Here is a 24724-nt window from a genome sequence, read left to right as displayed (position 1 = left end):
GTACTAATATTTAATAGCTAGATTGCCACTAGGGGCATCACTCAGTCCATTTGTTGGAGCGTCATATGTCATATGATCACAGGCTCTATAATCTGAAAATTTCAAATTTAACTGCAAAGATGAAGACTGAGTTAATATCTCATTTGCAGAATTATACTTTTACTTTATAAAAGAATGAATCTACAGACAGTTAAAGTTGCTGTTTTGTTTATATTCATCCATTACAAGCACCAAACAATCATTGAAGATTTTCTTTTATGTGAATTCTTGGCAACAAACAAAAGTGGTGCTGAATATATAAAATTAATAACTTTTTTGAATCTAATGCTTTATCAGGGAACAACTCAGTTGACATTTGCAATGATGGTGAGAAAGAAATGGTGGGTAAAACTGCTGGCACCTTAGAACAAATGAAGACAGTAGCACCAAATTGTACTAGCAGTCATTATAATCTTCACTGTCATGCACTTAAAGTTTACAAAAAATGCCAGTTTTACTTTTTAAATGTTCTTGAAGAAGCGATACAATTATTAATTTTGTCAAATCTTAACTCCTTGAATACACATCTTTTAAATATTCTATGTGATGAAATGGAAAGTATGCAAAAAAAGCACTTCTGCTGCATACAAAAGTATGATGGTTGTCTCAAGGAAAAACACTTGTACAATTATTTGAGTTGTGAGCTGAACAAGCCACTTTTTCCATGGAGCAGCATTTTTACCTTAAAGAACAACCTTTAAAAATGAGTATTCAGAAGGTTATCTGGCAGACATTTTCTCAAAACTAAACGTAGTGAAATGGTCATACAAATTAAAAATAACCAACAGTACTTGTTACCAATTACAACAGTTGAGCTTTCATAAGAAATTTGGAAAACTTGTATCTACCACCTTGAGCTTATCAGGGTCCCAATACTTTAACATTTTTTCTGATGAGATTAGAAGTGATATTAATGAATATGACTTATTTCCTATTATATAATGAAATGTGTTAATATTTGTAAGAGCTTCGTAACTCAGTGAAACAACAGTAAAACAACTCAGTGAAACAACTCAGGGGGCAGCTGTGTGGTACAGTGGATAGACTATGAAGCCTGGAGTCAGGAAGACCTGAATTCAAATATGGCCTCAGATACTAGCTGTGTGAACTTGGCAAGTCACTTAATTTGTCTGCCTAGTTTTCTCAACCATAAAACAAGGATTATAAGAGCACCTACCTCACAAAGTTGTTGAGAGGATCAAATGAAATAATAATTGTAAAGCATTAGCACAGTGCCTGTCACATAGTAAGCAATATATAAATGTTGTTGTTGCTGTTTGATGTTACAAAATCAGGCATAAGTTCAAAGTGCAAGACAGACCAATGAATTTTAATGTAACAAGGTATGAAAAGTTCACTGATACAGTTTCAGATTCCACATTGCAACTAACCTATAAGAAACTAACACTTCCTGAGTTTGGGTAGAATACCAAAGAAGACTATCCACAATTATCTGAAACAGCTATTACAATACCCTTTTCCAACAATATATCTGTGTGAGGCTGGATTTTCTTAATAGACTTCAACCAAAACAACATATCACAACAGACTAAATACAAAAGCAAATATGAGAATCTAGCAGTCATCTTTTAAATCAGACATGAAAGACATCAGCAAATATATGAAATCCCATTCTTCTCACTAATTTTTTGTTTCAGAAAAGTTATTTTTCACAAAATATTATGTTAATATGTAGCATATTATTTTAAGTGAACTATTATTTTTTAATTTATCTGCTTTAATTTCTAACACAGTAAATATCAATAGCTATAACACACATAAACAAAAGTTCTTTGGGGGGCAGCTAGGTGGCACAGTAGATAGAGCACTGGCCCTGGAGTCAGGAGTACCTGAGTTCAAATCCAGCCTCAGACACTTGACACCTACTAGCTGTGTGACCCTGGGCAAGTCACTTAACCCCAATTGCCTCACTTTAAAAAAAAGTTCTTTGGAATCCTCAATAATTTTTAAGAGAGTAAAGGGATCCTAAGACCAAAAGGTTCAATAAGTGCTATCTCACACCCAATACATTATGTGAACTCCCTCAAAAGGAGAATATGGACAAGAGTCATATATGATGGGTAGGCACCAATGAGCTGATATCTGTATTGTTGGAAGGAAATACCCAATTCAGTGAGATCACAGAGCCATAAAAATATTGAAGCATTTTTAAATTCAATAAATTTCAAAATTTGAATTCAACAAGATTCAAAATAATGTTTTAAAAAGTAATTATTCATCACCTACTATGCACAAGTCATTCAACAATGTGAGATACAAGGATGAAATAAACAAAAAACCCCACAGTCTAGTAAACAATAGTATTAGGTATAAAATACCCAAATGTGTCATTTTAATTTTAAACAAGAATTAACAAAGGGTTAGGGTTTTTCTTTGGGAAATTAGATGTTTATGTCTACAGAAGCCCTTTATTTGTGCAAAGAAGGATTACTAATATTTACTCTTTAAGTGAGTTGTTTCTATAAATGAAAATAATAGTAAAAGTCAAAAAAACTCAGATCAAATTCAATGTGCACTATTCTTTCTAGATTACTAATGCTAGAACGCAATGCCTTCTACTGAATAGAGAGGTAGAGAGCTATGGATGCTGATGATACTGTTAATCATGGTTGCTGTGTTAAAACCATTCTGCTAACTCTGCCCTTGCCCCCATTATAAGGAAGAGTAACATAGTGAAGAGATCGAGGTTCAATTTCTGCTTCTAACATACACTAAATGTGGAATCACAGGTAAGGCACAAAACTTCTCAGTGCACCAGGCAGCTCTCTAAAGCTACAAGTTACAGAACCATTGCCAACCTGAATCAGTGTAAAGTGTCCACACCAGGAGTTCCTCGAACCAATAAAATCACAGATGTAAGACCAGAAAAAAAAATTAGGGTATTATTGGGAGGGGGAGAATTACTGGGAAATAAATATGACAAAAATTAAAATGTATTGATATAGCATTTTCAAAATAAATTAGCTATTTAAAGTATAATTTAGGTGAAATTATGTTACAATATTATTTTTCAGATTATTCCTAAAATTAATCAGGGTAATTTAAGAATCAGTTGCTACCTATTTGTTTTTCTAAGTTGTGCTACAGCTCTCAAAACAGACCATTTAAATTTCTGTGTGTCATTACCGATGACACTTGCACCCAGACGAGGAAGTTAATATCCAGGTCATGTAGTTTTAAAATAAATACAACCTCTGTATTGTTTGCTGTTCCCAGTATCTACAAAAGTTATATAAACTCACACGTAGCAGGAAGTGGATCATTACAAAAGTTATATATGCTTTGGGTGTGTTCAGGCATAAGCAATAGAATATAAATGATATCTTAGTAGCATTCATCTACTTAAAGGGGAAAAATTATTCTGATAACTTCAGAGCCCTGTGCTCCTTATAAATTTATGGAATAATCTCTCATATTTATAATTCTATAATGAATGTATTCAGACTCTATGCCTCCTCTTCTGTTGCTTTTTGGCTTGAGACATTTTGCTTATTAGCACAGGAGATTTAGGAAGAAGGATAAGAGGTAAAACATCAATTTTTCCAAGTTTTTATGTAAAGAATTTGTAAAAATAGTTATCACTAAAGGTTAAAATGTTTTAGGTTATTTATGGGTTTTAGTGATACATAGTGTTTCCCTCTCTTTTCCTAATGGCATAAGATATATATGTATATATTAATAAGTATATTTAATAGATAAATTTATTTACAAGTTACTATTTATTATGGCAACCATCTGACTGTGTATATACTAAGAAAGGATAGAGCTGAATAAGTATCATGACAGGAGAAAAAAACTATCAAAAAATTTAATTTTATATTCTTTTTGGAATATTCTTAAGGCTGCTTGCTGTATATACAGGAAAAATTATTTTTGCTTTTATTCTTGAATACAATAAAAGAAGAGACAACTCTTTAGTGTTTTTTGAAAGCTCTAATTTTTGTTAACTCTAACTTGAAATTTGAAATAACTGAAGAAAAGTAAACAGATTATTGTGGGATGTGATCAAATTAAATGGGTTTTTTAATACCTGAAACAATTAACAAAATATATAAAATATTTTTAATGTTCTGGCAATAACTGTCATTAATTATTACTATCCATAAGGTTTCAGCAATCCCCTAAAACACAAAGAAGGTATAGTCTCTGACTTATAGTAATCCACAGGTGTATAAAAATTTGTACCTTGCCAAGAACCCAACACATCATAAGAAGAGAATGCTTTTTAAAATTCATTTTAAGGGGGCAGCTAGGTGGTGCAGTGGATGAAGCACCAGTCCTGGATTCAGGAGGACCTGAATTCAAATTCGACCTCAGACACTTGACACTTACTAGCTATGTAACCCTGGGCAAGTCACTTAACCCTCATTTCCCCATCAAAAAAAAAAATCATTTTAGTGTTTCAATAATGTAGATAAATGGGGGCAGCTAGGTGATGCAGTGGATAGAGCACTGGCCCTGGATTCAGGAGTACCTGAGTTCAAATCCGGCCTCAGACACTTGACACTTACTAGCTGTGTGACCCTGGGCAAGTCACTTAACCCCCATCGCCCCACCAAAAAAAAATGTAGATAATGAAGACAAAGGCAATATACGCACACACACATTAAATATTACTGTCCAGTATATAGGGTGTGTACACACTTATATATGTATACCTACATACCTATAGTGCATGTGTGTATAGACACTATTTTATAATGTTACCTGTGAGACTGGCAAATATTTACCAATATTCTGCTGAAATCTACATAGAAAATATATAAAACCTGTTAAATGCACCTTTTGAGATAAAAGCATGATGGGAAAAATCACTATACAGAGTTGGAAGACAGCAATTCTGGTCCAAGTTCTGCCACTCCTGGCTATATAACCACTATTTCAGGGCACTTAGTTTACTCTTACATAAAATTAAAGGGATAAACAATGTTTTATAAAATATCTTTTCAGTTCTAAGAATCTTTGAACCTAGTTGCACATTAATGGGGGCCCATCTCTCCAAATCAAGTCAGTTTGAACAGCTTTGCTTTGAATATTGATTTGACTGTACCACATCCTGGAATCTTGAGAAGCAGAGGAGTAATGGAGTGCTTGACTTGGGAGTCAGAAGTCCTACCTCTGACACTTAACTAGGTGTGTGACTCAGCATGATAAAATCACCTATCTTCAACTCTAAAATAAGAATACCAGTAATACCTACATTCACAGGGGTTGTGAGATTCAAATGAGATAATATGTGAAACCACTTACTTTACAAACCTCTAATCGATATATAAATGTCAGTATTAGTATTAAAGATCAGCCCTATAGTCTTTGTCATGTGATTTGTATAAAGACTGTTACCACTGTGACTTTCTAATTTTGTCCCTTCTGTGTGGTGCCAAATTTTAGAGGGTTTTCCCAAGGTATGATGGCAACACAAGAAATCAACAGATGAGAGCTTCAGATCAAAGTAATTTATTAGAGTATTTTATTACAGAATAAAGCAGCAGTTCATCAATTCTCCCCCACCCCATCCCACTACAAAGGAGTAAGCAAAAATATAATCTCTTTCATTTAATGATTATGAAATCCTATATACAAAATTTTGTACTAGACACTGTGGGAGAATCCAGAGAAGCATAACAAATGATTCCTACCCTCAGGTATCCTCCCTTCTCTGCTTGGTAACTTCTTGCACTCCCACAGCTTTGATAATTACCTCTACAATGATATCTCACAAATCTATATATTCAGCCCAATCTTATCCTGGAGCTGCAGGCTTATCTTTAATTGTCTCCTAGACCTCACCACATGGTGTGGTAAGGCCAACAAGATTCAATTGCTACAACATATCCCATCATGTCTGGTTAACTGTACTTCCAGACTCCTGCTTATAATGCATATAAGGCTTTGTATGCTATTATAGCAGTTTTTTGTAACTGCAAGTACCAGCCTTACTGTAAGCATAGATGAATTGATATTGCTTACTTGAGAATGTACACATTCCTTTCTTGCTATACTTCTAAATTAAGGCCTTTTCTCCCCTACCTAGGTCAGCATTAATATGTAGAATCCCAAGGGAAAATGACAAACTCTTCATATAAACCACTCCATTAAGTGTCCCTTGAAGAGTAAGCTTCCAGACAATTTCCCTTGGCAAAGGAAAAGTCCATTAGAGGCACCACACCACTAACCTCCAAACCCATCTCCTTAAGAAGATACTTTTGATCTTTACATGTAACGGAAAAAATAAAATATCTCAAAAAAAAAAAAAAAAAAAGAAGATACTTTTGGGGGCGGCTAGATGGCTCAGTGGATAGAGCACCAGCCCTGGAGTCAGGAGTACCTGAGTTCAAATCCGGCCTCAGACATTTAACACTTACTAGCTGTGTGACCCTGGGCAAGTCACTTAACCCCAATTGCCTCACTAAAAAACAAAACAAACAAAGAAGATACTTTTACAATTAACTCTGGAATTTTTTGGAATTTCACTATTTTTGCCTTACATTCCTAAACTTTTGAGAAGATCACTGTTTCCAGAATTGTGATAATTCTCAGTGCCATCCAAGTAAAGCAGTTTAAAGGATATTTTTTGTACTACCCTATTTTCAATAATAAAATATTTTTTTCATTCTATGCAGAGATGAGGACAAGCCTTCTGATCCTACTCCCACCATCTCATTTAGTCAATCAGTACCCTGGGAACCAGAAGAATCAAACATACCTATGATGTGTGTCAGAAATGGGGACTTTTTCATATGTAGCACCTCCTCCTATAGGCTACTTATAACTCTCACTCACAGTCTAGGTCCCCAGACAGGGCAACTATCTCAAGGTTCATGATACTCTCTAAGTACACATTCTTAAAACTATATGTAACAAGCCCCCACCGCTGCACTTTGCTTTAATAGTCAGTCAGTAGACATGATAGCTAAAAGTAAAGTTTAGTAAGATGGCAAAATAAAAACAGTTGCTATAAACCATGGCTCTCATAAACCTAGAACACACTGTCTCACCAATAAACATACCATCAGTGAGAACAGCAAGCACAAAGAATGGTTTTTGCTCTACATAAGTGGACTGTTTCACAGACCTCTATTCATACATAATGCAATTTTGCTAATGTACATGGGAAAGGAAAGGAGGGAGACAGGAAAGGGGCCACAAACCCATGGAGGGAGGGGGCTGGGACATGACTCAAGGATATGTGGGGGCCAGGGACAGAGAAGCAAGAGGAGGAACATATGGGGGCTGGAGCCAGCCATGTAGGGGCCTGGCTGGAATGGAGAGAAAGAACATATGGGGGGCAGACAGGGACACAGACAAGAAAGGACAGGTAACACTCGGGAGCCAGGGACAGACATGCAGTACCCCAGCATGGACAGATGAAGGACAGACATTCAGGGACAGGAAACGAAGGTGGGTAGATGGAGCAGAGAAGAGTTTCCTTTCTAGCCACTGGAGGTCTCAAGCCAAGTCCCTGATATGGCACCAGCAGTGGTGGTCTTTCCACGTGTCCATTCTGCTTTTACTTGGGTTTTGTTTTGGGGTTTTTTTGGGGGGGGTATAGGAGAGGAGACGGTGGAGTGACAAGCCAAGGGGCAGAAATGGGGGGGGGACAGTAATATAAAGTTAACAGAGATGGCTTTTTGGAATATGGATTTCTTTACGTAAAGTCAAATTTGTGTAATGTGAATTTATGTAAAGCCAGAATCATTTGTACTCTGGTAGAGAGGTGGAAAACATGTGGCCAAGGAAACTCCCATCTCTGCTTGTCTTCTTCCTCTGGCTACACCCCAGCCCCGCCCCAGAGCACCTCTACTAGGAAGGTCATTCAGCTTAGCATCCTGACCTGCTCCTTTCTGCAGCTCGACTCCCTATTTCCAGTTAACTCTTTTTAACCCACAGCTGTCTTCTGCCAACAGTCACACTCCTTGGAGTTACCTTGACTGCTTTTTAAAGGGGATGATCCTTTGGAGCCAATGGCTAGTTGCCCAGATTCCATCAAATTTGACCAATGGAATCAGTTTTTGAACTTCTTTGCTTTAGGAACTAAATACCTTGTCTTTTGTTACTTGTTCCCTTACATTCTGTGACTTCATCAACTAGGTTGGGGAACCTCAGGAGTCTCCTAATCAACTCTCTCTCTCTCTCTCTCTCTCTCTCTCAATATGTGTGTGTGTGTGTGTGTATGTATACATATACGTATACATATGTGCATATGTATATATGTATATATAAAGCACCTAAGAGTGAGCTCCTACCTTTCCCTCCCATCTCAGCTAGCCATCACTGGTGCAAACTAACACCTAAAGGTGCTGACTCCTGGGGGTGCTAAAAAGGTCCTAGTGCTTTCTTCCTCTAACCCCCACTAGCTGATATGTTGCTCAAGAGAACTGGAAGAGACCCAACACAAGACAAAGACCAGAGAAATATCATCTCATCTCCAGGTCTCCTAGACTGCTACTGGCTACAAAGATCATCCTTTAGCAAACCTCATTATGATTCAGAAATTCTCTCTGTATTGCCTTTCTTTCCTGTGTATGGCAGTTAATCACAAAATGATTTATTTAGATGGTAATTGTCACTAAATGTAGTCAGTAATATCAACAGGGGAATATAATCAATTTCCCTTTTCAACTGCTATCTGCAAACTCCAAAAATAACCCTGAATCATTTGGGGGAAAAAAGGAGTAGGGCACCAAAACACCAGAATATCTTAGTCACTCAGGCTTGAAACTTGAGGCAGCTTATGTGTGACTCTTTCCTGTCCCACAACATTTAATAAGTTGATAAATTCTACCAATTCTATCTCTACAGCAAGGCTTCTTAACCTGGAATCCATAAATTTGAATGGGGAAAAAATTACAGCTTTATTTTTACTAACAAAACTGACAGCATTTTCTTCAATTGTGAATAGAGGCAGCAAAGCATTATTCAGAGATCTGTAGGCTTCACAAAGAGATGTGTAATCCCCCAAATGGGTAAGAATCTCTGTTCTGTCATATCACTCTAACTACCACCTGCCTAGTGGCACTGATCATGACATCTAATCTGTAACAGCCTCCAAACAGTCTTCCACCTCTATTCCATCCTTCACAAAGAGGCCAAAATTATAATGTATAAGTCTAATCATTTTATCCTCTAAACAAAAAACTTGCCTTGGAAATAAGCTGCAAACTTGACAACTTGGTATTTAAAGTCATCCACAGTCTAATTTCAATCTGTCTATTCAATTTTATTTCACACTATTCCCTTCATATACTCTATATTCCAACCAAACCATACTACTAGCTGTTCCCTAATTTCATGTTGCATTCTTCCCAAGTCCATGTATTCCCACAGCTTGTCCCCCCTTGCCTAGAGTAGAACTTCTTAAACATTTTCCACTCGTGACCCCTTTTTGCCTGAGAAATTTTTACATGACTTTGGGTATATAGGTATATAAAATAGGTATACATAACATTTTACTGTTGCCAAAGTTTTTGCAATCCCCACATTCAGCTACGTGACTCCATATAGGAAGGAGAGCCACTATTTAAGAAGCTTTGTCCTACAGTGCACACTCTTTTCATTTCTGCCTTACAAAATCTTTTTCTTTCTTCAAAGATCAGATAAAATTCTACTTCCTCCACAAAGTCTTTCTGGATACACCCAACTGAAAGTGGTATCTCCCCTCAACTTTTCCTATTATTTTGTCTACATTTTTCTTCTGTTACTTCACATTCCACCTTGTATCATATCATACTTTCTGTGTAGTTAAGTCTTATCCCCCTTTGCCACCAGTATTACACTATAAGCTCATTAAGCTATAATCCTGTCTTACAAAAAGTTGTTGTTTAGTCATTTACCAGTTGTGTCCAACGCTTCATGACCCCATTTAGGGTTTTCTCAGCAAAGATACTGGAGTAGTTTGCGATTTCCTTCTCCATCTCCTTTTGCAGATGAGGAAACAGGCAAACAGGGTTAAGTGACCTGCCCATGATCATACAGGTAGTAAGTGTCTGAGGCAGCATTTGAACTCAGGAAGATGATTCTTCCTGACTCTAGGCCCAGCACTTTATCCACTGAGCCACCTGGTTGCCTGTACAAATAGTAGGCACTTAAAAAAAAAAGCACCGAAAACAAACCTTAACTGCATGTTGACTGACAGACTGAATGTTAGATTATTCAAACCAAGGCCATGGGATAAATCCCTAAAGGGCCTCCTCCTTCACTTGAAATAACTAAGCCTTTCCTTGGATTATAAATTTGGCTCATCTAAAAATGTATCAACTCTTTTGGATACTCTTTACTAAATCCTAGTTCTACTTTGTGAAATGATACTTGTTACTATTCACTTGTTACTATTTCTAATAAACATCCTATTCTTTTTGAACTTTAATCTCACAAAAGAATTTAACACAGAGCCACAATGAGGAACAGCAATTCTGAAACATCTGGAAATGCTTCTTAAAAGTATTTCTAAAATAATATATAAACACTGTCCAAATTTTCACTTACATTTTGAAGAAACGTCACTTGGCTTGTTTAATGTGAATGAAGCAAACCACTTGGATTGTTTGGTTGGATAAATAATACATTTAGATGTTTGATTCTTTCTAGCGGGATATTTAACTAAAATTTAACTCATTCCTTATAAATCTTATATTCATAAAGGGCTATGTAACTAATATCAAAGTTTCCTCATATCAGAAAGCAAACAAAATTTAAACAATAACAATAAAAAAATTTCCACTATTTCCATTTCAACTTGAAACAGAATGCTATCTATCATTTAATCTACCAGCTGCTCTCTTGAGATTTCTCATTAAATGTTTGGATGTAAAAAAAAATAAAATAAAATGAATTAAGAATTAAACCTGTATACAAATCTACAGAGCTGCTTGATTTTTTTTTTATGAACTAGTAAAAACCTCAAGGTATTAGGAAACAAAATTTACTTTATTTAGGAGAAAAAAAATCACTCAGTATTCACTTTTGGGTTCTTTTGATTAATTTTCCTTCCTTCTTACTCTGATTCATCCTTTCAAAGAACACTGCTCTTGTTACTGAAGTAAATGACAAGAACATTTAACATAAAAGGTAAGTATGATCTACAGGATGGAATCCTCGAAGCAGCTGTCTCAAATCTTTTCTACTCTCTTCAAGCTCCCAACCCATCCAAACCAACCCATCAGTCTCAGGAGATGAACTTGTTTTCTACATAACTAATGATCTAGGCCATCCATTCTGAGTTCTCTAGAGGACCCATCCCTCTCTACTTCTGTCCCAACACTCATTTTCCCATCCCTCTCTCCAATATCAGGAAAAAAAACCCAAAAAACAAAAAAAAAACCCATCTCTACTAGTTTTTAAGACAGATTCTTCTAGCCGTACTCTCAATTCCACCCAACTCCTCCTACTCCTGGACTTGGTTCACTCAATTATTTTCCCTCTCTCCTGTTAATTGTTCTCTCTTTATCGGTTCTTTGCATGCCTTCAAACATGCACAGGTTTTTCCTATCTTCAAAAAACCTTCTCTTCTACTGCTCCATCCACTAACCACCAATCTTTTCCTTCTTTGCTGCCAAAATGGTCTATATCTGCTATTTCCATTCCCTCTGTAGTCATTACTAATGCACTTTTGTACACACTAATTAACTGTAAAGCAAAATATTGGATGTGTTTAACTGGTTAATTAATTCTTGGGTATAAGGGTTCCCTACCATTGCCTACAGAAAGGTAAATTTAGGTAAGGACAGCACCACAGTGCTATGGCACAGAAAGAGTACACTCCTGTGAAGGGTGGAACATTTTTCTTTTTAATCCCCACAAAGCAGAGAATCAAGTTAAATCTCATTAAATACCTTATTTGCCCTTCCATAGCTTTATTAGATCAAACCCAGTAAAGATCTCTCTCAAAAATATAAATTAGTAAGTATAGTTATGCATGTATTAAAGACAGAATATGTAGATGTGTAGGAAAACATAACTCCAATATATTGCAAAGTGTTTATACTCACTTAGCTAAAATTCCAACACTTAACAATAACTTTATAACTTCTGAGATGCACACAGCTGTAGTTGAAAAGTAGAGTTCTTTGTCTGTTGTCCTTGTGTATCTTAAAGCTATGATGTAAGCTGCAGCCACCAAGGTCATCACTGTCAAGCAGTATAATTTGAACAGCACACTGACATTTTCTGGAAAACATATTCAACAAAAATATAATTTAATGAAGAATATTATAAATGACAACTTTTAAGAATTATGTTAAGAATGACATTTGAAATAATTGGTTTATTTCAAAGGATTATTTTTCCACTGCCCTGTATTAAAGATATTTTTAAAAACTGTCAATTTGAAATATTTCTAAAACTTTGTTCTAGGAAGTATCACTAATTTCAAGATTAAAAAATTCCTCATACTTTGTACTCTACACTTTGCATTTTAAAACTTCTGATCTCGAATATTACATGTGAAAATAGGAATTAGGAATTTTTACAATCACAAATTTGCCAAATAAAAGGGGGCAGCATGAAAGCAGGTTAAATGGCCAGGAACTTTAAAGGAAGATGGCTCAAGGGGACTAGAAGGAGTTCAGAAACAAAAGTCTGAGGATTCAAAGAATAATTATACTAATGAAGAAGAGAAGACAGTATATAAAAATATTAGGGGAATGTAACACAAAGGACATAAACAAAAGAAGGAAAAGGACAGATGTCCGAAAAATGAAGAAGACTGCACAAAGCTGTAAAAAAAAAAGGGGGGGGGGGAGTCATAAAGAAAACATCTAATGAGATGAGGCTTATGGAGAAAAAGTAACAATTAGAAAGAAAAAGGCCTTTTAAGGTGTGTTCTGAGCAAGGACAAGGAAAAGATATGTCCATGGCTTGGAGCTAATAGTGGAATGTTTTTGTTTGGGGTTTTTTGTTTTTGTTTTGGTGGGGCAATGAGGGTTAAGTGACTTGCCCAGGGTCACACAGCTAGTGTCAAGTATCTGAGGCCCAATTTGAACTCAGGTCCCCTGATGCCAGGGCCGGTGCTTTATCCACTTCACCACCCAGCTGCCCCCAATAGTGAAATGTTAACAGATGATAGATATAATTGAGAATTACAGATGTGATCAGTGAACCAACGATCTTTCAGAGTTAATGTGAATAAAAGGGAGCTCTAAGAGTATATGAGCAAATGTCCTAATTGTGGAGAAAGGAAGAAAGAGGGAGGGAGAGCAAGAGAAAGGGAGAGGGAGAGAGAGAGGGAGCAGGGGGAGGGGGAGAAAGGGGGGGGCTGATTCTGGAAATTATAAATTGGTAAACTCAATGCCTAACAAAATTCTAGAATGAATTAAGAGCCAGTCTAGAGTCACTAAAAAATCCATACTAGCTCTTCTAAATACCCCTCTAACAAATCTCATGGTTGTTTTTTTTTTTCAATAGGGTTACTAGAGTGGTAGAACAGGAAAATGCTATAAATGCAGCATAACTGGATTTCAGTAAGGCATTATAGTAGTTACCCATGATAGTCATATGGAGAAGATAATAAGGAAGGTAGACTGTATAACAGAGTGCATTTAGGTAGATTTGTGGCTGTACTCTACCCAATAAATATTCAATAATAGAGCAATAAAAATGTAGAGAAAGGAGTATATAATAATAATAAATGCATCTATGATCTAATTAATGAGGATACTCCCTCAAACAGAGCAGATCATAACCCATCTTCGCTTTCACATCTAGGGCAACTCTTGTCCAAGACCTCCCATGAGTGTTTTACAGAGGGGGCACCCAAAATGCTGGAGACTTTATAGAGCTCTTGAAATTAACTGGGTAGTAATGGAATAGTCTATCAGTTATCTCATGTTCTTGCTACACAACCAGGCCACTGTCACCACTTTTCACACACATACATACACACACACACACACACACACACACACACACATATATACACACACACATACACATATGTTGCAGCACCCATTATATGACTCTCGATTGTCCATTCTTAATGGTTATCATAATAACTGGCATTTATATAGTACTTTTAAGTTTGCAAAGAGCACTAAGCAAATTATTTCACTAGAGCCATACAACCTATTATCAGTCTCATTCTACAGATGAGAAAAATGAAGCTCAGACACATTAAGGGACTTTCCCATGGTAATAAAGCTAGTGGGTGTCAGAAGGTGAATTTAAGGCCTGGGTCTTCCTAACTCCAAGTGCAATAATGATTCTTCAAAGACTGACATTCTATGACTTGATGTTATATGATATAATTTGAAGCTGGGTTTTTGTATCAAGAAGCTTGGGATCATTAAAAGCTCATAGCAATTTCCCAAAGGCAATCCAGTGTGTTTTCCTAATCAATTAATGGCATAGATTCACTGTCCATTGTGTCTGTTTAAAATATATGTCCTGGTAGGCTAGTACTATGGGGTTGCCCATCTAACAATATCACAGTCTAGAAAATAACCAATCTTCACTCAGTTTTCCTTTTGTGCATAGTTAGGCTGAACTCTTGAGTAATCATGAACCTCAAAAATTAAAAAGCAAATTGGTGCAGTAGAAAGAAAGCTAGATTTGAGAGAGAGGACCAGGGCTGAATCTCATTTCTTCCACTACCTTTGTGACCCTGGGCAAGTCACTTAACTTCTCTGGGCCTCAGTTTCCTCAACTCTTAAATGAGAGTATCGAACTAGAAGACATCTATGGTCTCTTGAGGTATAAAATTGACCCTATGATGATTTAGGAAGCTCTTCAATGTTATAGGGCTTGATATAATTAACACAGTGTCATACACAAACAGGAGCACCTCTTAATTGAATCTAATGGCCTTTTCCCACCCTTTTTGACCTCTCTGCAGTTTTTGATACTACTGATCACCCTCTTTATACTCTCTAGGTTTCTATGACACTACTCTATCCTGGTTCTTCTACCTATATGGCTGCTCCTTTTGAGTTTTCTTCGCTGTATCTTCATCCAGGTCATGCTCTTAACCATGAGTGTTTTCCATGGCTCTGTCACAGGCCCACTTTTGTTCTTTCTATATACTATTTCAGTTGATTTTGTCAGCTCCCATGGATTCAGTCATCTCTATACTGATTCTCAGTTTACTTATCCAGCCCTGCCTAACCTCTCTCCTGACTTTCAGTCTCACATGTCCAACTGCCCGTTAGAAACCTTGAACTAGATGTCTCATAGACATCATAAACTCAACATGTCCCAAACTAAACTCATTGTATGTTCCCCAAAAAACTTTCCCTTCTTCTGAATTCCCCTATTACTGACCGGGATCCTCCTGGTCACTCGGGCTTGCAACCCAGGTGTCATCCTGGACTTCTCATTCTCACACATCCTTTATCCAATCTGTTGTTGTCAAGTTATGTCAATTTTACCTCTGCAACATCTCTCATATACAGCGTCTTCTCTCCTCTGAAACTGCCACCTTGCTCATCACCTCATGCTAATTGGTCTCCCAGCCTCAAATTTTCTTCCCTACAATCCATCCTGTTAAAGGCTAAAATTCTAGCTAGTCTGTCTAAAATATCTAATGAGTGGTCACCAATAAATTATAAGCTTTAGCAAGAGTTAGACTTTTAAGCATTTATTAAGGAGAATAAGAATTTGGTAAAGAGAGAGAGAAAGGCCTACATTCATCTATCTATTAAAGGGAGAGCGCATTTCTAGCTCCCTTCTCCACCAGAGTCCTCAGGAAAGGGCAAGAGTCAGAGCGCCAGGCTCCCCCTTCTTCCTCCCACAAGCAAACGTCACTTGCTGACGCCAAAGAAAAGACGAATGTTCTTGCCCTCAGAGACCTTCACCTCATGGCACAGCTTTTCTACAGTAAGTCTCCAGCAGGTGGCGTCATTCCAGTCGTTACAATCCTCCACTCAGCTGTCAAAGTAATCTTCCTAAAGTGCAGTTCTGACCATGTCACCTTCCTATTCGATAAACTCAAGTGGTTCCCTATTACCTCCAGAATCAAACACAAAATCCTCTGCTTGGTGTTCAAAGCCCTATGAGATCTGGGCCCTCCTACCTTTTCAGCCTTTTTACATGCTACCCCCAAGCAGTCTGCAATGCAGCAATATTGGTTTCCCTGATGTTCCTTAAATAAATCACTCCTTTTTGCAACTCTGGACCTTTTCACTGGCTATCTCCCATGCCCAAATTCTCTCCCTTCCCACCTCTCTCCTGGCTTCCTTCAAGTTCTAGATAAAATCTCGCCTGCTATAAGAAGCCCTTCCAGATCCCCCATGATGCTAGTGCTTTCCCTCTTTTCATTATCTCCAATTTATCCTCTCTCTATATTTTTGTACATAGTTGTTTGGATATTGTGAGCTCCTTGAAAGTAGGACCTGTTTTGGGTTTTTTTGCTCTTCTTTGTATAATATAAATAGTTCTCACGTTAAGTTAGGCCTAATTATTTTTTTTTCTAAGTAATTATTAATGTGAATTTGCCTGCTGAAGTTGAGAAAGGAGGGAGAGAAGGAGGGAGGCAGGAAGGGGGCTGCAAGCCTTTGGAGGATTCAAGGACACGTAGGGGCCAGAGACAGAGAAGCAAGAGCAGGAGGAACCTGCAAGGGCCAGGCTGGAATCAAGGGTGTGGGGGTCAGACACAGGAGGCCAGGGGCAGATACACAGCCCCAAGCACAGAAGGCAGACATGAGGGGGATTGGACATGTGAGTGGGTAGGTAGAGAGGGGCAAAGGTCTCATCTCTCAGCACAGAAGGGCTCAAGCCAAGTCCTCATTTCTTGGGGGAGGTCTTTCCAAACATCCCTTCTTCTGCTTTCACTTGGAGGGGGGTTTTTTAAGGCTTTTATTTTAGGGGTTTTTTTGGTGAGAAGGTGGGAGGCCCAAGAATGCAAGGCCATGGGGTAGGAGAAAAGAGAGTTCATATAGATTTTTTTGTGGAATGTGGATTTCTTTCAGAATTCTCTACCAAATTTGTGTAATGTGATTTATGTAGAACAAAAACTCTGTACTTAGCATATAATAGGCACTTAATGTTTGTGGACTATATGAAAGATCTCAATCACCTATAGCAAACGTTAACTTGGAGACAATGAACTTGTTTTAAAAATATTTTTACAACAGTATTTCAAGAAAATTTGTTTCCTTTGTGATCCAATGCATTTTATTTTATTTAAAAACATTATTCTGAGAAAGGGTCCATAGGTTTTACCATACTGACAAAAGGATCTATGTACCCAAAAAAATGGCTAGATCCCCCTAATCTAAAAGAAATCCCTCTTCTATTTTTACTCTTTGAATATATATCATCTATGCCTCACTCAATATTAATAATCAGAGGATCATCAAAGCTCACTGTTATTCAAGGAAATCTCATTTGCTTTTCAATCAATAACCAACCATTTAAGTGACTGCTATTTTAACATATGCACTGAAGAAACCTTACTGGGCATCACATCATCGAAGGGAGGTACACTCAGAAAACAGGCTAATATATGCATAGCCTAAATACTATAATGGAATCCATGATGTTAAAAGAAATAGAGGAGGGGCAGCTAGGTGGCGCAGTGGATAGAGCACTGGTCCTGGATTCAGGAGGACCTGAGTTCAAATCTGGCCTCAGACACTTGACACTTACTTGTTGTGTGACCCTGGACAAGTCACTTAACCCTCATTGCCCTGCAAAAACAAAAACAAAAACAAAAAACAAACAAACAAAAAAGAGATAGAGGAAGGCCTGGAGCATATCAGATGGACCCTTTATAGAGGATGCTTCAAACTCCCTAATCTCCCAGTTCTTGAATCTCCTAAATCCCAAGACCATCCTCTCTCCTCTGCCTCAGCCACAGATAGGGATAGTCCTGCCCACTTTCTCAACGAAAAACTAAATTTCCTCTTCTGCAAAATGAAGGAGTTGGACTAGAAAGGGACTTCGGTCCTTTTCAGTTCTGGACTTATGATGCTCTAACTATAACGACCTCTCATTTCACCTCCCACACCATGTATTTACTCTTAAGATATCCAAACCCTCCATTTTTCGGTACTTTCTCAGGTGAGATAAAATAATGGAATTTAGCAGATACTCAAAGATCCACCTGGAGATTAATCTAAACTGATTGAATCAAGTGAGAGTGATTGACTGCTGATTAGCCTACTTCAAATTAACTGGATTGTAATCACACCTGGCTAGCCTTTAAGAAGGTATTGTTCTCAGAAGCAAGACTTTGAACTTAACTTGAGAACACGTTCAAGTTCAGTGAACCAATGGATTTGTAGGGTGCAAACCAATCAGCTTGAAGCAATGTGTAAGGACTGCCTCTGTTTCAAACCTATAAAATGCTTCCGCAATCAGTTTACTAGAGAGTTCGTGATTGAAGCAGGCTTCTGTTGGAGGATTTGAGGAATAACCCAACCAGGCTGGAACTCTAGGCTAGATAGGACTTTTTCTTAACTTTCTGAACTCCATATGAATACCTATATGCTTTAATAAATGCTTACTGCCCAAAGACTGATGCTAAAGCTTCTAATTTAAGGCAACCACAATTTAGATGTTAAACATCACACAGGAGATAATCACTTCTGCTCTGACTTTATATTCCTCCTTTCCTAATCTCTACTAAATAGTTAACCAATTCACTTCTACATGTGCCCTTGATCAAGTCTCCTCTTGTCTTCTCCAGCAAAATGCAACCTTAATCAGCTCCTCTCTTTCTCAAATCTTCAACCTCTTTCTCTCTGCTGGTTCCCTTGTTATTACTGCCTTCCAACATGCTCAAGTTCCCCCCATCCTTTTTTTAAAAAAAGCTTTTGCTATCTCCTATATAATTCATTCAAGCTTTCATCCCATATCTCTCTACTTTTCTCAGCCAAACTCCCTGAAAAAGATGTCCACTCTCACTGCCCCTACTCTCTCTCCTCTCACACATTCTCTGCAATCTAGCTTCCAACATTATCACTCGACTGAAATTTTTCTCTCCGAAGTTACAAAGAGCTCTTAATTGCCCTATTTGATGGTCTTTTCTCAGTCCTCTCCACTAGAGGCCATCAAGTCCAACTGCTGGCTCAGTCTTATCACACCTGTTCTTTTTTTTTTTTAATACTTCCTTTTTTTGGTGATCTCATCAGTTCCCATAGATTTAATAATCAGCTCTAGATAGATGACTCACAGTTCTATAGATCCACTCCTAGTCTCTCCTCTTAGCTTCAGTTCCACATCACCAAAACTGCCTACTAAACATTTTAAACTAAATGAACTGGAAACACGTCTGAAACAGAACTCTTTATCTTCCCCCTCAACCCACCCCTTATCCAAACTTCCTCATTCCTGTCAAAGGAAGTATCATTCTTCCAATCTTCCAAATTATAACCTTAGCATTACCCTCAACTCCACATTTTTGCCCATCCCACATATCCCCACAAATCCCCAAATCCCATCAGTTGCCACATCTTGCCATTTCTACCTTTACAACATTTATCAAATCTGATCCTTCTCTCCATTCACAAAGCTACCACCTAAATTCAGGCCCTCATCAACTCTGGCCTCATAAACAATCAATCAATAAACATTTATTAAGTGCCTATTATGTGCTAGGTACTGTGCTAATTGCCTTGTAACACTGTCTTAGTTTCTTTCCCACTCTAGTCCTTCCTCCACACAGTCCCCAATGATTTCCCTGATGCACAGCTCTGACTCCCTATTTGATAAATTCTAATAGCTCTCTCTCTCTCTCATCCCTAAGGTCAAATATAAACTCTGTTTACTTCTTAAAGTCTTTCATTACCTGGCCTCTGTGGACATTATTCTTTGCCCCTCATCCACTGTGATCCAGTCCAAATGGCCTTCTTTCTGTTTCACACACACACCACCACCTCCCACTGCCAAGCCTTTGCACCTGCAGCCACACATATACACCCACCTCATCTCCTCCTCAGTGAATCTTTTCGTCCTTCAAGATGCAAATGAAGTAACACCACTATATGAAGCCTTTCCTGATTCCCTCCTCTCAACAGCTAGTGCCCTCCTTATCTTTGCATTCATATTTATTCTATTTATGTACTTATATATGTACTTCTTCTGCTCCTTAGCCCCCAGAACATAAGTTTCTTGAAAGTGAGAACTGTTCATTCTTTGTATTATGTCCTTAGACCCATGCATAGTGCCTGGCACAATTAAAAGATGCTTGTTGATGATTGATTTCTGGGAAGGTATGGCCAAAAATCATATTAGATGAGAAAGAATAGACAGATAGGTTCCAATTTTCTCTGACAGAGGAAAAACATATCGATGAGATCACAGATTCTCAGAAATTTTTTTTAGTACATTCACAGATTATGATATAAAATTTGAAAAATAACCTAGTCAGCTAAATTGACATTGTTGTCCTCTCACAGGACAATATGTTCCCAATGTGAAAAGCAAAAGTTAATTCTTTGTAACATCTAGACCAGGGCTGTGTAGCTGATGCTCAACAATTATTTACGAGCAGTAACTCTCTATTCTTAAATTGTTATAAGTGCTGTGTGACTTTTATAAGAATTTAAAATTTGGGGGGAGGCAACTAGGTGGGGCAGTGGATAAAGCACTGACTTGGATTCAGAAGGACCTGAGTTCAAATCCAGCCTCAGACACTTGACACTTAACTAGCTGTGTGACCCTGGGCAAGTCACTTAACCCTCATTGCCCTGCAAAAAAAAAATTTTTATTTTTGCCTCACAATCTATTCATTCCCACCAAAATACTGAAGGTAAGGTTCAATGGTCACCAATAAAACCTAACTGCCAAATCTAACAATAACCTCTTCTCAGTCTTCAATTTTATTGTCCCTTAGCAGTACTGATACTACTAGATATTCTCTACTCCCTTCCTCCTCTCTTAACTGTTCCTATTCTATGTCCACTCATCTCTTTTCCTCCTCTTTCTTTTTTACTTGGAGTTCTCTTTTTCTCCAAACACTACCTCAGTTGGTGGTCATCCATTTCCACAGCTTCAACTACCACTTCTATGCTAACTTGATCATTCATTCAACAAGTGCTTATAAAATATCTTCTATATATAAATTATTCCAGGTGCTGGAAATAAAAAGATAAAACAAATACCCCCACAATGATTACATTTCACTGGGGAGGGGGGAAGAAAATACACTACTTTAACAGGTACGTACATGCAATATAACTTGAGGAGGAAGAAAGCACTAATAACAAATGACTCTCAAATCTAAATCTCCAGAACTGACGCTCCTCAGTCTGTGGATTGATATTTTCAGCTGCCTACTATGTGACCCACTAGTACCCAAAGCTCAAAATATCTATAATTAAATTAATCTTCTTCCAACTCTGCTACTCTTCCAGAGTCCCCTCCCTTTCACTTTCAACCTGGCATCATAATTCTCCCAGATTTTCACAGTTAGAACCCAGTAATTATCTCCGATTTTCCCCTAATCCCATACATTTAACTAATCCAGTCAGTCAAGTTCAGTCGAACCTATTTATACACTTCACTCAGATAGAATTCCCCTCTCTGCTATTTCCACTGCTGCTAGTCTACTTTAGGCCAGTACTGCCACTCAACTACTGCTAAGGCACTAAACCTCCAGATCTCCTCTTTTCCAATATATATTATATACAATTGACAGAGCAATCTTTCTAATGCACTAATATGATCATATCACTCCACTACTCAAGATCTGATAGTGACTCTAAATGATTCAAGCAGCTAAGTGCCCCAGTAGAGAAATTTGTGGGACCTGGACACAGGAAGACCTAAATTCAAATCCAGCCTCAGATACCTACTAGCTGTGTGACCCTGTTTGCCTTAGTTTCTCCATCTGTAAAAAGAGCTGGAGAAGGAAACAGCAAACCACTCCTGTATTTTTGCCAAGAAAACTCCAAACGGGGTCACAAATAGTCGGAGAGGAATGAAAAAATGACTAAACAACAAACTTCTTTACTTGACATCCCAGTGCCTCCATGACCTAGCTCCGACCTACCTCTCCAGTAAGATTTCAGATTACTCCCCATCATGTATGTACTCTTAACCCCAGCCAATATTTATTACTGAAGTATCCCCCAAACCTTTCTCATGCTTTAACATCTCAACACCTTTGCTCACAGTGATGATAATTAGAACTCCTTCCCCACTCCATTTCTCTCTAATAGCATTCTACCCTTCCAAGCTCCGATCAATAGACATCTCTTCCATCAAGTCTTCCTTCCATAGCCCCAACCACAATGCGCTCTCCCTCATTGAATTTCATAGCACTCTGCACTTTTTATTCCCTTGCTCCATACTAATTCATTATATATATGTATATATGTATATGTATATGTTATATATATACATACGCACTAATTCATTATATATATACACACATAAGTATACACGTATATCGACACACATATACATATGTGTGCACACACACACACACACACACACACACACACACACACACACACACCGAGGGTAGAGATCACGTTTTATTTACACTTCTCTCTCCCCCAGGGCCTAACACCGTTCAGCATACATAGTAGGCACTTTGTTAAATGTGTATTGTATGAATGTCTTTTAAGTTCCTACTGGTCACCTTTATGATAAAGCATTATGATGTAAACAGTTCATAGAGCTGACAGAATTGAAATGTCTCCCAATCCACACTAAAAAAAATGCACTTCGAAATGTCTTATTTGCAAGTGGGAGAAAGAAAGAAGAGGAAAGTAGAGAAACCGCATACTTTAAATTACACACCTTTGGAAAGAACTGGTGGAGGGAGACCAGATTGTCCCAAGGTGTGGCATAAAAGAGGTGGCACTAAAAGGACGGACGGGCCCTTTGGCCCGTCTGACCCCTCTCCCACCCCATCTTATAAAGTCAAGTGCCACTGGCTTTGGGAGGTGGGATTGAGGGTCTGGGGTCACCCCAATCCCTGAATCGGCTGAACTAAATGCAAGCGCACCCACCTTCCTTCTAGAGCCTCCTACACCCCAAAGTGCCCAGGGGACTGACACCCGCAAGGGCTGCCCCGAGGGCTGGGGACACATTGTCCCCGTCTCCCACCTCCTCCAGCCAAGGCGCAGGGGACGAGTGGAGGAGCTAAATCCTCTCCGCGCCCGAGGACGCCCCTCGCCGTCCCCGCGGCCGGCGGGGAGAGCTCCAGGGAGGCCCTGCACTGTCAGCCGGCAGACACCGGGGCAGCCAGCCCGGACTAACAAGCCTCGACGCGCTGCGAGCCAGGCCCGCAGCCGCAGGAGCCTCTCCCTGCCCCCCGCCCGCGCCCCGGCGAGGGCTCTCACCTCTCGGAGCGGCCATCGCTGCCGAGCAGCCCCCGACGGACTAACGTTAGTGTATCAGCGCTCCGCTAGGTGTCGGCTCTGCGCAATGCACTGTGGGACCAGCCCCCGAAGACCATAGAGAGCCGGGAGCGGCGGCCTAGAGCGACGCTCTCTCTTCGGCTTCAGTCTGATATAGACTTGGGGAAAACCTGATTGTGCCCAGTTGCGGGCTAGGGCGGGTAAGTTGAAAGGAGAGGTCGTGAACCCCGGGCTCAACCGATTCATATGGGCGTTGTCCTAAAAACTACAATTCCCAGAAGGCTGAGAAACTTTCAAAAGGATAACTGACTGTTACTTTGTGGCAATTGTGGTCTCCGATACCAAGGATCCGTCTATTCGGAGCAGAAGCGATTCTCTGGTAAACTCCGAATTTATTACTTAAAAAGTGAAATGTACATGCCTCATTCAATTAGGCTGTAAATATACTTCGCTAATCAACACCTCCAATACAGCCGTTTATAGCAACCCAATTAACCATCGAAGTTGCTTATAATAGCGATTATTATTATAAATCTTGCACCATAAGCCCCTTACCAGTGTCGCTCTTCATTATATCCCCGGCCCCTAGCACCTTGCACATAGTAGGCGCTTAAAGAATTGCTGTTTCATTGGGTTGTTTTTTTTTTTGAAAACGATAGATAGATGATAGGTATTAGGAAGGTAGGTAGGTACAAACACACCAGGGAGTGAAAATAGATGAAATTGTTGGAATCCTTCGTTTAGAGGTTCTCTCATAATATCAAGAATCAGTCTGGGAATCATAATTTTCCCTGGCTTATTTGCCCCTACCTAGGTATAACACAGGAACATCAAGGAGAGAGAGGAGAGAGGGAGAGATTTTAATTAAATTTGAATTCATCAGCTGGTCGCAAGGGAATGAATTTTTAGTCACTTTTTTTTTTTTGGCGAGGCAATGAGGGTTAAATGACTTCCCCAGGGTCACACAAGTTAGTAAGTGTCAAGTGTCTAAGGCCGAATTTGACCTCAGCTCGTCTTGAATCCCGGGACGGTGCTCTATCTCCTCCACCACCTAGCTGCGCCACCCGCCCCTACCTCCGCCTCCGCCTCATCCCCATTAATTCTTTTTTTTTTTTTTGGTGAGGCAATTGGGGTTAAGTGACTTGCCCAAGGTCACACAGCCAGTAAGTATCAAGTGTCTGAGGTCGGACCTGAACTCAGGTCCTCCTGAATCCAGGGCCGGTGCTCTATCCGCTGCACCACCTACCTGCCCCCCCCTCCCCCGCCCAATTAATTCTTAAAAACCTTAAAGGTTTTCCATTTTTGTTGGTGAAGGGAGAATCCAAACTCGTGGAATCAGACACCCTTAAATTATTTAAATTCAGCATTCTTTTGCCTATAATTCTCTGCCATCAGTATTGTTAGAATCCTTGGATCAGAGG

At 38.8% G+C, this 24724-nt stretch overlaps 1 protein-coding gene across 1 annotated transcript in view; it reads right to left on the bottom strand.

The window, feature by feature from the left end:
* Positions 1-23368, bottom strand: part of SLC35A1 (solute carrier family 35 member A1) — a 48044-nt gene extending 24676 nt beyond the window's left edge. Inside the window, exons 1-2 of the mRNA XM_044001426.1 lie at positions 23286-23368; positions 12048-12225 (exon numbers count right to left, since the gene is read on the bottom strand). Coding sequence (XP_043857361.1) covers positions 12048-12225; positions 23286-23301 — 194 coding nt within the window. The 5' untranslated portion in view covers positions 23302-23368. The remainder of the gene's footprint in view (positions 1-12047; positions 12226-23285) is intronic.
* Positions 23369-24724: the final 1356 nt, after the last annotated feature.

The sequence above is a fragment of the Dromiciops gliroides genome, chromosome 4 (genome assembly GCF_019393635.1).
Source record: "Dromiciops gliroides isolate mDroGli1 chromosome 4, mDroGli1.pri, whole genome shotgun sequence".
NCBI classification, from domain to species: domain Eukaryota; kingdom Metazoa; phylum Chordata; class Mammalia; order Microbiotheria; family Microbiotheriidae; genus Dromiciops; species Dromiciops gliroides.
This window is presented reverse-complemented; position numbering and strand designations above follow the sequence as displayed.